The following is a 12,460-nucleotide window of genomic DNA, read 5'->3' as shown; positions in this document are numbered from 1 at the left end:
ACAACATGCAGAAGAGCAGATGTGTTGTGTGCTATGTTAGCCAGCAGGTGTAATCAAGATAATAGTATACAACCTTGATTTATCAGCTTCCATGATAACTATTGTGAGACTAAATGGACTAGGCAGGATTCTGTTAAAAAGAACTTCTCTTCTTATGTGAAAATTGTGAATGTTAGAAGTAATATGAATTAGTGGTTTTATTTTTTAGGAGGACTGTGTTAGGGTTGTATGAAGTCCTCTTAACTGTTTAATATTTATATGGATGAAGAGGAGTGGCAGTTCAAGCTTTATACTACACAAACATTGTGAACATCAGCTGAACATGATGTGTTATGTGCTTTAGCACCTGCCAAATGTCATGATTATTTTATGAGGATCAAGTTTTAGTCACACTCCCATCTTATTGCTAAATGTGATTTTGCAAACACCAAACTTCATCGAGTATGAGTGATGACTACTATTACTTGTGTTGATTTTCCCCATGAACTCTCTCTCTCTCTCTCTCTCTCTCTCTCTCTCTCTCTCTCTCTCTCTCTCTCTCTCTCTCTCTCTCTCTCTCTCTCTCTCTCTCTCTCTCTCTCTCTCTCTCTCTCTCTCTCTCTCTCTCTCTCTCTCTCTCTCTCTCTCTCTCTCTCTCTCTCTCTCTCTCAGATTAGTTCTTCAACTTTAATGCATAAAGTTGGTAATATTCAATCATCATATGAATGTACTACACTCTTCCATATTTACAGGTACCATATTTTGCTGGAAAAACCAATGGCAGTGACAGAAGAAGATTGCCGCTCCATATATAAAGCTTGCAGAGATGCAGGTGTTATTCTGGCTGTTTGTCATGTTCTGAGGTAATATATAAAGTATATAAGAAATAAATTATTATGCACACGTATATGAGGCACCCAGATCCAGAATAACATAAGTGACATTCCAGCTAATATAAATATTTTTATTCCATTGTCTTTCCTCACCATCCTACTATGATGGGGAAGAATGTCAGTATGAACCTCACAATAGGATTGGAGATCCATCCAAGTGAAATTATCATTGGAACCTTCATGACATATTTGAGGCACATCCATCAGAAGCTAGTGCCAGAGTGAAGTAACTCCCCCACAACAGTGTAGGAAAGCCAGCCAGTGATGACCTGTCTTGTAAACCATTTCAGGTCAGGTTAAGGAGTGTATATACATTGCTTACATCTTGTTCAATAAGATAAATAGAATCATTAAACAATATCCATATTAATGGTTTTGAATTCCATTACAATAAAGGAGAATGAAACATGATAGAATAATGGAAATAAAGAACGGGTGGGTTCTAGATACAATTTAATGCAATTTTGTGATATATTTATCAAAATTAATTTGGAGAAAACACCTTCATCCATTTGTATTATGGAATGCTTTAATTTCATTATGATGGACATAGAACACACACACATCAACAAATATTTTGACACCAAACACAGCTTTGTATCTCAATTCAATGAAGAGATATTACATTCTGAATATATTGCAAAACTTTTTTTTCTTTATGGTGCTTATGTCACTCTGGCTTTATGTGCCTCATATAATATTGGACAGTTGTCATGTTATTTTGCTTGCAGCTATACTATCTGAGAATAATTTTTTTTACCAACATATTAGTTGACTGCACTTATATTAATTCCTGTTGATATCTAATTTATATTGGATTTAAAAACTGCTGTTTTGTGATACATGTACTTTAATTTGAAGTACAAGAGGAAATAGGCTGTAGATGGCAGTAATGTTCCATCTAAAGTGTGTTCTTTGCCTTATTGAATTTTCATGAGTGATGAAAGGTCCATAATTTTTCTATTTATCCTTTATCAACTAGTATCTCATGAGTATTTATTTATTTTCTATTATGTATGAGGGGCACTGGCCAAGGGCAACAAAAATCCAATTAAAAAAAAAAGACCCACTGAGATGTCAGTCCCTGAATAGTGTCCAAAAAAAAGGGTAGTAAAAAATTGAAAGAAAAGTGTCTTGAAACTTCCCTCTTGAAGGAATTCAAGTCATAGGAAGGTGGAAATACAGAAGCAGGCAGGGAGTTCCAGAGTTTACTAAAGAAATGGATGAATGATTGAGAATACTGGTTAACTTGTATTAGAGAGGTGGACAGAGTAGGGGTGAGGGAAAGAAGAAAGTCTTGTGCAGCGAGGCTGTGGGAGGAGGCTAGGCATGCAGTCAGCAAGATCAGAAGAGTAGTTAGCATGAAAATAGTGGTAAAAGATAGTAAGAGGTGCAAAACTGCAATGATGAGAAAGAGGCTGAAGACAAGAGAGGAGTTGATGAGATGAAAAGCTTTTGACTCCACCCTGCCAAGAAGAGCAGTATGAGTGGAACCCCCCATACAGTTGAAGCATACTCCATACATGGATGGATAAGGCCCCTATACAGAGTTAGCAGTTGAAAGGGTGAGAAAAGCTGATGGAGACGTCTCAGAACGCTTAACTTCATAGAAGGTGTTTTAGCTAGAGATGAGATGTGAAGTTTCCAGTTTAGAGTATAAGTAAAAGGACAGACTGAGAATGTTCAGTATAGAAGAGGGTGACAGTTGAGTGTCATTGAAGAAGAGGGGATTTGTACTAAGAAGCATAAAATTATGATTAATCTTATTTGTAGAATAGTCATTTTATGGTGACTTAGTATTTGTTGTTCACAGATATCATCCACCTGCAAAGAAACTGAAAGATTTGATTAACTCAGGCATTATTGGTGAAGTTGTTAACATAAACCACACAGAACCAGTTGGATTTTGGCACTTCGCTCATTCTTTTGTTCGAGGTAAGTTGGATGGATAACCAGCTTGATTTTTCCGTTTTTATTTATTTTTTTAGTTTGAGATGAGTTAAACTAATGGCCTGGCTTGGCTCACAACTGAGAGGTTGGGTTCAAATCCTTGCTCTGGAAGAGTTCATTTAAGCTTGTTTCCTTTCATGTTGTAGCTGCTGTTCATGTTGCTGAGAATTGTTACCAGATGTAATTCAAGGTAAACACAGTCATCAGTCATATATATGTGCTATGATGTGGTCTGAATGCCCAGCCACTTCTACTTCTGTCTTTACTTACGTACTATCATCAAGATGGATGGATTTCCATTCATGCAATGCCAACTCTCTATTCACCATTATAATCAAAATGGCCACATCCAAGGCCTATGGTAAAATTGTAAATACATACATTAGAAAGAACACTCACAGAGTCTGGAAACAATGTGAGTAACATTTTTTTTATTATAGGAAGATATAACATTTATTGTGGTGAAGAATATGATGCTGTCAGACTAAGGTGATTGAGGAAGGGAAATCACCTATACTTTTATCACCTTCCTTATCTTACTATCTGTCTGCTTAACCTGACTAGTTGTGTTCAGAGGTTATAGGTGAAGATGACCCTTTGGGAGGAAGAGGCCAGGGGCAATGCTCAATCAGAATATGTGCTGGCAAGGGAGTGAGGGAGGGTTTTAGTTAGACCAGTGCATGTTATTGCTTTGTGTCAAGTTATCTCGTGCACCACATGACTTATGCAAAGATTAAAGGAATAACTAAGTATTTAAGAATGAATACTGCCACAACCTTAAACAGTTCTACTGTTAGAGAATCTAATGCCCCTTTTTTTTTTTCTCAGGTAATTGGAGAAATACAAAGAAGAGCACTTTTTCATTGATGGCAAAATGTTGTCATGATGTTGATCTCATTGCTTACTGGATGGGCAATAAAGAGTGTGTCAAGATCTCATCATTTGGATCATTGCATCATTTCAGGTGAGTAATACAAAGATATTTGCCCAAGACAGATTTTATTTTTGTTAATCAGTTCCTCACCAAAGCAAAATATACTATAGAAATTTGCAACATATATCTACTCCAGAAAGGAAAAGAAACCTGTAGGTGCTGGAACCCGTTGTCTTCAGTGTCAAGTGGAGGCTGGATGTCCATATTCAGCCAAGAAAATCTACCTAGACCCGGCTCCTGATAGACCTCGCTGGCCCATGAGTGTTGTTTGTGACATTGAAGATGCTCCTGAGGGATACCTGCACAAATTGAAAGAAGCTGTTGAAAATGGTAAGTGGCAGTTAAAAAAATGATGTTATTATGAAGCCTTCATTTTTAGAACTTGTATTGGTAAACATTATTGGCTGTTATGTGTGTATTCACCTTGGGCAGTTCAGCCATCCAACACACAACCAACACAATTCTCTTTTCTGTATTCATTAAACTGAATGTTTTGAGATTTTGAGAGAGGTTTTGAGAAAGTTAGTTGTAGTAGGATAAGCATTATCATCATGTTTGAAGCCTCACTATCTTGTGTTTGTTTGTTTAACAGGGACTGTTATGAGTAATATCCCTGCCATTCTTGGGTAGGGAACAGAGTTTAGCATAATAGCTCTTGGATATAAGTCAAGTAACCTTCCATAATCACTTTTCTCAAGTTTTGCATTTTCCCTCAGTCACAGATTCCTTGATCTTAGAACCTGTAAGCTGTTAGGTTTTATAAGCAGACTGTCAACAGATCACATGATCTTAAAAAAAAAAAAAAAAAAAAACCAAGGCTACATGTATTCAAAAAAGATTGCAGCATGTTAGCAGACTTTTAATATTTACTATGTGTTTCTGATGGTTCATGGAAAGAAACTAAATGCTGTTCTTGATCAGGTTAGGTTATGAATAGCAGTGAATGTTTCTTTAAACATCCAGTGAATAATTAACTGAACAGTTCTGTGGCAAATAGCAGTAATAAAAGATTATAACTCATTTATTTATTTAAACTGAAAAGATATATCGCTGTGTAATTTTAAGAATATCTCTTCACTTAATTATTGTATAACCTTGAATTCAAGTCATGTGTCACTATAGATTGTGGGAAAAAATGACAGTTATGTAGAATATATATATATATATATATATATATATATATATATATATATATATATATATATATATATATATATATATATATATATATATATATATATATATATATATATGAATGGCACTTCTAATCATTCATGTGAAAGTGGACCAGTTTCAGTTAATACTTTAAGCTCTTTAAGTAATATTTCTCACAGGTAGCTTGATTGTAATTTTTTTAATTAATTGATTTTATTATTTTTTTTGCCATAGCCATTTTTTTCTTTGCTTTTCATATGAGGCATCTAGAATCACAACAGCATAAGCACCACCGTGGGGGAAATGGAGTTAATGGTGCCTGGCTCCTCACCTGCTGATGTTAAGGAGATATACTCTTATAATAAGAAAAATAACCATACTGCTGGATCATAAAAATGTAAATTCATCATGACAAGACAAAGCAAGGTTTGGTGAGGAGCTGGGCACCATTAACTCCATTTGCCCTGTGGTGGTGCTTATGCTGTTGTGATTCTAGGCACCTCATATAGTGTTTATGTTGACTTAGATTAGGAGACTTGTTGCTTTCTCTCTTTGTTAGTCTCAGTTTAGTGGTTACTTGCAACCTGAGTACATTTATGACAGGATTTCTTTAAGAGAAGTATGGTAAGCATCAGTGAAGCTTGACTAGTATTTTGTGTTGAATATGAAAATATAACATTCTCTAGCACAAGATATGGTTTTATAATCTATAATAATATAAATATCTGTTCCTTTCAGGCCCATATGGAAAGTGTGTGTATGAAACTGATAATGATGTCTGTGACAATCAGGTAATAAATGAAGAATTTTTGTTTCTGTCTAAATCTCAGTTGCTACCTTCTTCAGGAATTGAGCTCCAGTTAGGATTCAGACAATGCTAGAATTTCTTTAGTAAAGGAAGAGTCTAGCAGTCTGGCTGGAAGGAAGAACACTGCTTGCTTTCTGTTTTTAGTACCCAAAACCTTTAATTTTATTCATTTTATCATAGGCATGGTAAAATCTCACTTTAAAGGGCAGTGGCAATGTTTAGACAATAGTATTCATCATATACTTCCTATATAGTGTTGATTTCAGCAGTGTTTTATGCATTTTCATGTATATAATTACTAGGCATCTGTATATAGCAATGCTGCATAAAATGTGGTGGTGGTGATGTTAGCAACAGCAGCAACAGTAATTGTTGTAATAGTAGTACATAATAGTAGTAATTGTTGTAATAGTAGTACATAATAGTAGTAGTAGTAGTAGTAGTAGTAGTACTAGTAGAAGTGGTTGTAGTAGTAGTAGTAGTACTAGTAGTAATAGTAGTAATATTAATGATGGTGGTGGTGGTGCCAGATATCATAGTAGTGATAGTAGAGGCTGGGGTAATAATAATGGTAATGATGGTTGTGGTGGTATTATGTGATGGTGATTATTGTGAGTGTGGTGATGATAAAACCACCACATTCAAGAGAGTGTGAGGTCTGTGCTGTGTATTCCTTTTAGCCAGCTGATATTCAACTGAGTGAATGAGTGAGAGGCATGAGTTAGGCCTTAGAATCTTGGCACTAGCAATGTGAACCAAGCTAGACTGCCCTCCAAGAGTTTGTTTCTGATAATTTTTTGTAGATTCTGAATTCTTGAAAATTTATTAGTTTTGGTATAGGCTCTCAAACCTTCCACACTGAATTACTTGATTTAGTCTCCATATTCCAAATTCTTTCTTTCAGCTGTGGAAAGAGTAGATAAGCAAACTGATGAACAAATTAAGCACTTTTCGTAAAATAGTATAGCTTGGTTGTATACTGGTATGTGTGTCTCATAAGAAAGAGATAATTTCAAGTTGAATTTTTTGGACCACTGTGTAGAAAGTAATATCAATGGAAGTTACTATTTTGCAGTGTGTCAGAAGCAAGTAACCTGCAGTCCATTCAGCCATTTACTCCTTGATACTACAGAACTGCTAGTTTTATTTTAGAAATATAGTAACTCCCTGTCCTTTCAGTTTTGGTTATTGATTTTTAAAATAATGAGCATATTAACATACTCCCCCTGGTCCTTTGTGATGTTACTGACAAGAAGAAAATTAAACCATATAGTACAGAAAGTCAAGTTAATTACTGTAGTACATGATTTGGTTAGGAACTTAATACTGTTATTTTCCAAGTGTTGTCCTTAGCTTTAAGAAATAGTGGCAATATGGTGCAACATTTCTTGAGTTTTCAATTTGGGGACACTTTATAGGTAAACACTAGACTTTATGGTGTTCAGAGATATGATTAAATGTATTGACTTTACAGGTGGTAAACTTTGAATTCGTAGATGGAGCCACAGCATCTCTCACCATGGTGGCTTTCAGTGAACACATCTGCCAAAGGAAGACTGAGGTTTATGGTACAATGGGTCAGCTGGTCTGGGATGAATCAAAAGGCCTTAAAGTTACACATTTTGACTTTGCAACCAAGACCTTGAAAGTCCATCATTGTGAAGAGGTCAGTCAGTCAGACAGCTATCATCATCATCATCACCATCATCATCATCATCATCATCATCATAATCATCATCATCATCATCAACATCATTATCATCTTCATTTTCAGCCTCTGAATCCAGTGCAGGTCAAAATGGCTCTCCCAATCTTCATTCAGTCTCTGTCACCTATGTGTCTATTCCAGGCCACCTCAGTTCTTTGTAAATCCTGCCTTCCTCTGCCATCTATAGATTGCCATTCCATCACAGGGAGGTCCCTTTATACAAGAAATCAATGATCCAAAATGTGTAAATTAGTGACTGTTTTCTTTATATGAGTGCAAAAGTTTGATGATATAAGCTTTAGTCTGAGGTGAGTAAAATTACAAAGTTTAAAATGTGTGCCTTCCTGCACCCTCTAGCTAACACATCTAGGTTGTATGGTGATGTATGATGATTAAGGAGTGCAGAGATGAGTTTGTGAGTGCTGGAAGACAACTGCACACCCCTTCCTTGTCTTCTACCTACCATTCATTCCCCAAGCCAGTCCTCTTTTAAACTGAACTTGGTGTCTTTCAGACTCCCACTCTTACTGTCTTACTGCTCATTATTATACTTGTACTCTATCATCATTTTGCTTGCAAGCATATTTACAATACAGTACAAGTACAGCGTACAGTGCTTTATGTGACTGATCAGTGCTTAGATGTGTTACAGTGTTACTGCTGGCGTGTTCTTTCATTCACTGTCTTTGGTGTGGTGTTGAGTGTGTGTGTGACTGACCATGTGGTGTATAGATTTACCTTATTTTGCCTCTCAAGTGCTAACGTTGCCTCACAAGTGGCCAGTGAGTTCTGGTGTGAGTCCTAGCAGTAAGGCTAAGTGAGCTAGAGTACCAATAGCATTCACAAAGAAGGTAGAAATGGTTAAGAGACACAAGAGTGGTGAGTGAGTTATCTTCTCTGATGCATTAACTACACATTGGTGTGTGTCATGCACATGTTATGTGTTTGATTAATATGAAATCATTTTCTTGGTTTGCTGTTTTCTTTCAGGTGGCTTTATAAAGAGTGTTCTGTAATATATATAAATTTGTTGCATTAGTATCATATGTTTTTGCTTGAAAACTTTTTTTGACATGGGTCAAAAAAATCATTGGAATCTTCCTGTATTTTATTTGTTGATCTATTATGTGTCTTGACACATTATTATATGTCTTGCCTATGTTAATTTTTCTTTTAAATTGTAGTTAGAATGCCTTTTTATTTTCTTCTGATCACTAATCCATAATGTTATCTTTATGAGTCTCCATGTTATCCCAAGTATTATCTTCATTTTCCTTCAGATGCTCTGAAGTTTTTGTTCCAAGGCTTTCGTAATAAAAAATTCTGATCTTTTGTAGTAGTAGAAGATTACTGTTCATGGCACTGCTTTATTTACCAAAAACTCTCTTTTTATAATATAGACTTTAAATGAAATGCATCTCCATGGGCATTTCATCATTTCATAATTGAACATCACTTTTGTTTTTCTTCATATTAATTTTCAGACTAACTGTGTTGTAAAATCTCTTGCTGTATTTAGTTACTTTGTAGAGTCATTCATCAGAACACTTGGATAAAAACTGATATGGAGATGGGCCTTGATGAGTTTATCTGCAGCCCTGTAAAATACAGCTGTGTAAACACACACACACACACACACACAAACATTGTTTGCTTTTTTAGGAAATTGATACATAATACAACATTCATGGAATTGGTTTTTCTTCCATAGAATGAAGAAGCAACTGGCTGGGGTCATGGTGGAGCAGACTTTTTCATGATGAAGGCATTTGTTGAAGCTGTTGCCCATGATGACAGTCATTGTATTGTCACAGGTATTTATTATTCCCATTTTCCACCAGCTCTTTCCATACTGGAGAGAATGTGTTTGCTTTTACATCCCATTCTGTATGCAAAAATGGCATTCTTATATACAATATGAAAAAAAATGTGGTGTAAAATAACATTCTCATTTCAGTTGTAATGAATCTCCTCTCTTTATATTTTGTAACTAAATGAAGTCTGCTTAAGACTGAGAATGCTGTACTCAACTATTTATTAATTTAGGAATAAGACTAGGATGTGTCCTTGAACTGTTAATTTTAAACTTTTTGCATGGATGGGATAAGAAGTTGTGTTAAAGACTGATGATGGCTGGTCTTATCCAGAAGTGAGGGTTGTTGTCTTTTATGTCAATGTATTTTCCATCTTTTGTATTTTCTCTTCTATATTGTATGCTAGGTGGTTGTTTAAGGAAGTGAAAAGTTTTCATGCAAATAGTAGAGCATGTGTTTAGTGACATGACATTCAAGGGCAGTCAGAATTCACTCAGGCTTTGGTGGTCATCCAAGTATGATCGGGAAGGTGTCAGACTCATATTTATGGGAGTGTCCTGCCAGAAGTTTGATCTCTGTCAAATACCTTCCATGGGTTTTTAGTTCATTTTCTCAGTATTTCAGTAAAGACTTCCATTAAGCAATATATATAGTGTAATGGTACTCATGTAATATATATGTCTCTATGTCGGTGAGTGGGGATTGCCCCCACATTCCTTTTGAAGGAGCTTGTTTGGGCCTGATACAAAATGGAGTCTAGTCTGCTGTTCGTTCATAAGGAGAAATTGAAACACCATAAAGTCACTAAGTGGAAAGTTGAAGATGTGTATTGACCTGACAGTCAAGGCTGACTGAAATCCATTCATGCTTTGGCCTGATTGGTTAAGTGTTGGACTCCTGTTTCCTGAGGTTTGATCCTTGGTGAATACCTCTGACAGTCACGTTATCCCATCTTCAGATAATTTCCTTTGTGTTTCATTGAAATGCCTAAAGAGGGTAGGACATGTGTTGAAGTGGGTAATAATGACTATTGACTTATATGTACAATTTTAGTATTATCACTTCAAGGTCAGCTGCAGTGTTATTTTATAAGAAAAGAGAAGGGATCTGTTCCTAGCATTGTAGTGTGCACATGGTACTACTGTATATTGGCCACTTACAGTAAGAAATACTATACTCAGTGATTCTTGGTTAAAATGTGAAACTGAAATTCTTTAATATCCAACAAGTAGTGGCATTCAAGTTTAATTTCTAATTATTTTTTTCATTGCAGGCCCAAAAGTGTCCTTACAAACACATCTGTTAGCATTTGCTGCTGAAGAAGCAAGGCTTACAGGCTCTGTAGTGAAGCCTAATGAGGATCCACGTTGGAAGGTATAAGACATAGGACCAGCATGTATGTGTATCATTTTCACACCACTCATCTGGAAATGTTTTGGTTTGTATCAGTGAAAATAGATTATGATTGTTTGATTAGGGAAAAAAAAAAATTTTCATGTATGCAGACTAACAGAGAATGAAGAAAGGGCAGAGGATGGTAGTTAGATGAATAAGTAATAATAGGTCAGATTTTGGGAATAAGGAATGGGCACCTACATTGAAGCATCTTGATGCCAGTTGTCAATCTCTGAATCCTGTAAGCTGTACCTACTCACTGAAGTTTCAGTTTTCATATAAAATTCCTTTTCATATCTCAGGTATTCTAAATGTAAATTCCATTATGTTCTTGGCCAGTATAGAAAGGTGTGTTAGTGCTGTAATCTTGTAGTGGGCAACAATCCACTGCTTACATAATCTATAGAAGAATGAAAATGTTTTTGGTGCATTAAGTAAGAAAGATTATAACCATAATTTAAAGTATGAATGAATGAGTGGATTAAGAATGAACAGATGAATAGAATAGTAAATAAGTATGTAAATAAGTGCTTGGCAATATAAGCAGATAGAAAACATTTCCTATGTGTTAATTTCAGTTGTAGTATTACCTTGGCTACCTCTTTTCAAGAGGATGTCAACCTGATATCTATATTATCAATATAATATCAATAATAATCAATATAATATCAATAATAATAACCTAATATCTATATATTAGTGTTTCTTCCTACTACTACTACTACTACTACTACTACTACTACTACTACTACTACTACTACTACTACTACTACTACTACTACTACTACTACTACTACTACTACTACAGTACTACTGCTACTGCCACTACTACTACAAACATCACCACCACCATCACCACTGTTGCTGCTGCTTTCTAAAAGGATATTTTGGAGTAACTTGTTGATAAGTTTGGAAGGATGTGGGAAAAGAGGAAGTGGAGAGTGAATGAGAATAGGAGTAAGTATGTACTTAAGTGTATGTGAATGGCAGACAGTAGGAATCTGAGTCAAGTTTTATATAGTAACTTTCTTGAAGAAGATTCAAGTATGTACTATAGGTTCACGTGTGTAACCTGCAGCTTCCATTAGGGCAAACAATTAACTTATATTACCAACAATTGTTTATCAGTTTAATTCTGTAAAGGTAACAGTTCCTACAGGTAAGATGTGGCATTATTTTGAAAAGAATTTAATTTAATAATTTATTGTTGCAGTAAAACTAAAAAAAAAACTATAATAAGTATGGCATGTATACCATATTAAATTTTGTTTATTCCATTTCGTTTGTAATCTTGCTACTACTTTTTTTTGTGTGTTGTGTGTGTATTCTTTGTAGTTACTCTTAGTTTGTACCCTTTGGGTTACAAGCGTTTATATATTATATCAGTTATATTAGGACTACTTTTAGATTTTATTGTTTTTTATTTTGTTTCTTGTTGATTAAAATATTTTTGTATTATGTTTTGTATTATTTTGCAACCACATGGATAAATTTAGTAGGTATAGTAGTCCTTTTGGTAATTTAATTATTTTTTGCCAAACCATAACCAAAACTGAAATTTGCCAAATGCGAATAGTACTATAAATCTGAAAATTATTAATTAGTTTTGGGCGAGTCCCAATCGTTCGTCCTTTTGACCTTTAACATGCCAGGCGGTGGAGTCCGATGGAAGTGAATCAACAAGAGTATCGACTCGAATCCTTATAAAGGTAGGCTTATGAAGAATGCCTACTGTGTGTACTTTTACTGTTGTTCACGATAGAATCGTAAAATGCGACTATTCTAACTTCTCAAATACGTACCGTAGTGAACCATTTTTATACA

General features: G+C 35.1%; 1 protein-coding gene across 7 annotated transcripts in view; it reads left to right on the top strand.

Moving 5' to 3' along the window:
- Positions 1-12,094, top strand: part of LOC135107039 (uncharacterized) — a 16,645-nt gene extending 4,551 nt beyond the window's left edge. For all 7 annotated transcript variants that reach the window (XM_064016621.1, XM_064016619.1, XM_064016625.1 and 4 more), the window contains 8 exons: positions 732-842; positions 2,686-2,807; positions 3,651-3,786; positions 3,893-4,086; positions 5,650-5,702; positions 7,194-7,385; positions 9,139-9,241; positions 10,515-12,094. In XM_064016621.1, coding sequence (XP_063872691.1) covers positions 732-842; positions 2,686-2,807; positions 3,651-3,786; positions 3,893-4,086; positions 5,650-5,702; positions 7,194-7,385; positions 9,139-9,241; positions 10,515-10,621 — 1,018 coding nt within the window. In that variant the 3' untranslated portion in view covers positions 10,622-12,094. The remainder of the gene's footprint in view (positions 1-731; positions 843-2,685; positions 2,808-3,650; positions 3,787-3,892; positions 4,087-5,649; positions 5,703-7,193; positions 7,386-9,138; positions 9,242-10,514) is intronic.
- The last annotated feature ends 366 nt before the right edge of the window (positions 12,095-12,460 follow it).

Source organism: Scylla paramamosain, chromosome 14, assembly GCF_035594125.1.
Source record: "Scylla paramamosain isolate STU-SP2022 chromosome 14, ASM3559412v1, whole genome shotgun sequence".
Lineage (NCBI taxonomy): Eukaryota > Metazoa > Arthropoda > Malacostraca > Decapoda > Portunidae > Scylla > Scylla paramamosain.
Note: the sequence above shows the minus strand (reverse complement) of the source record. Positions and strands in the feature narration are given on the sequence as shown.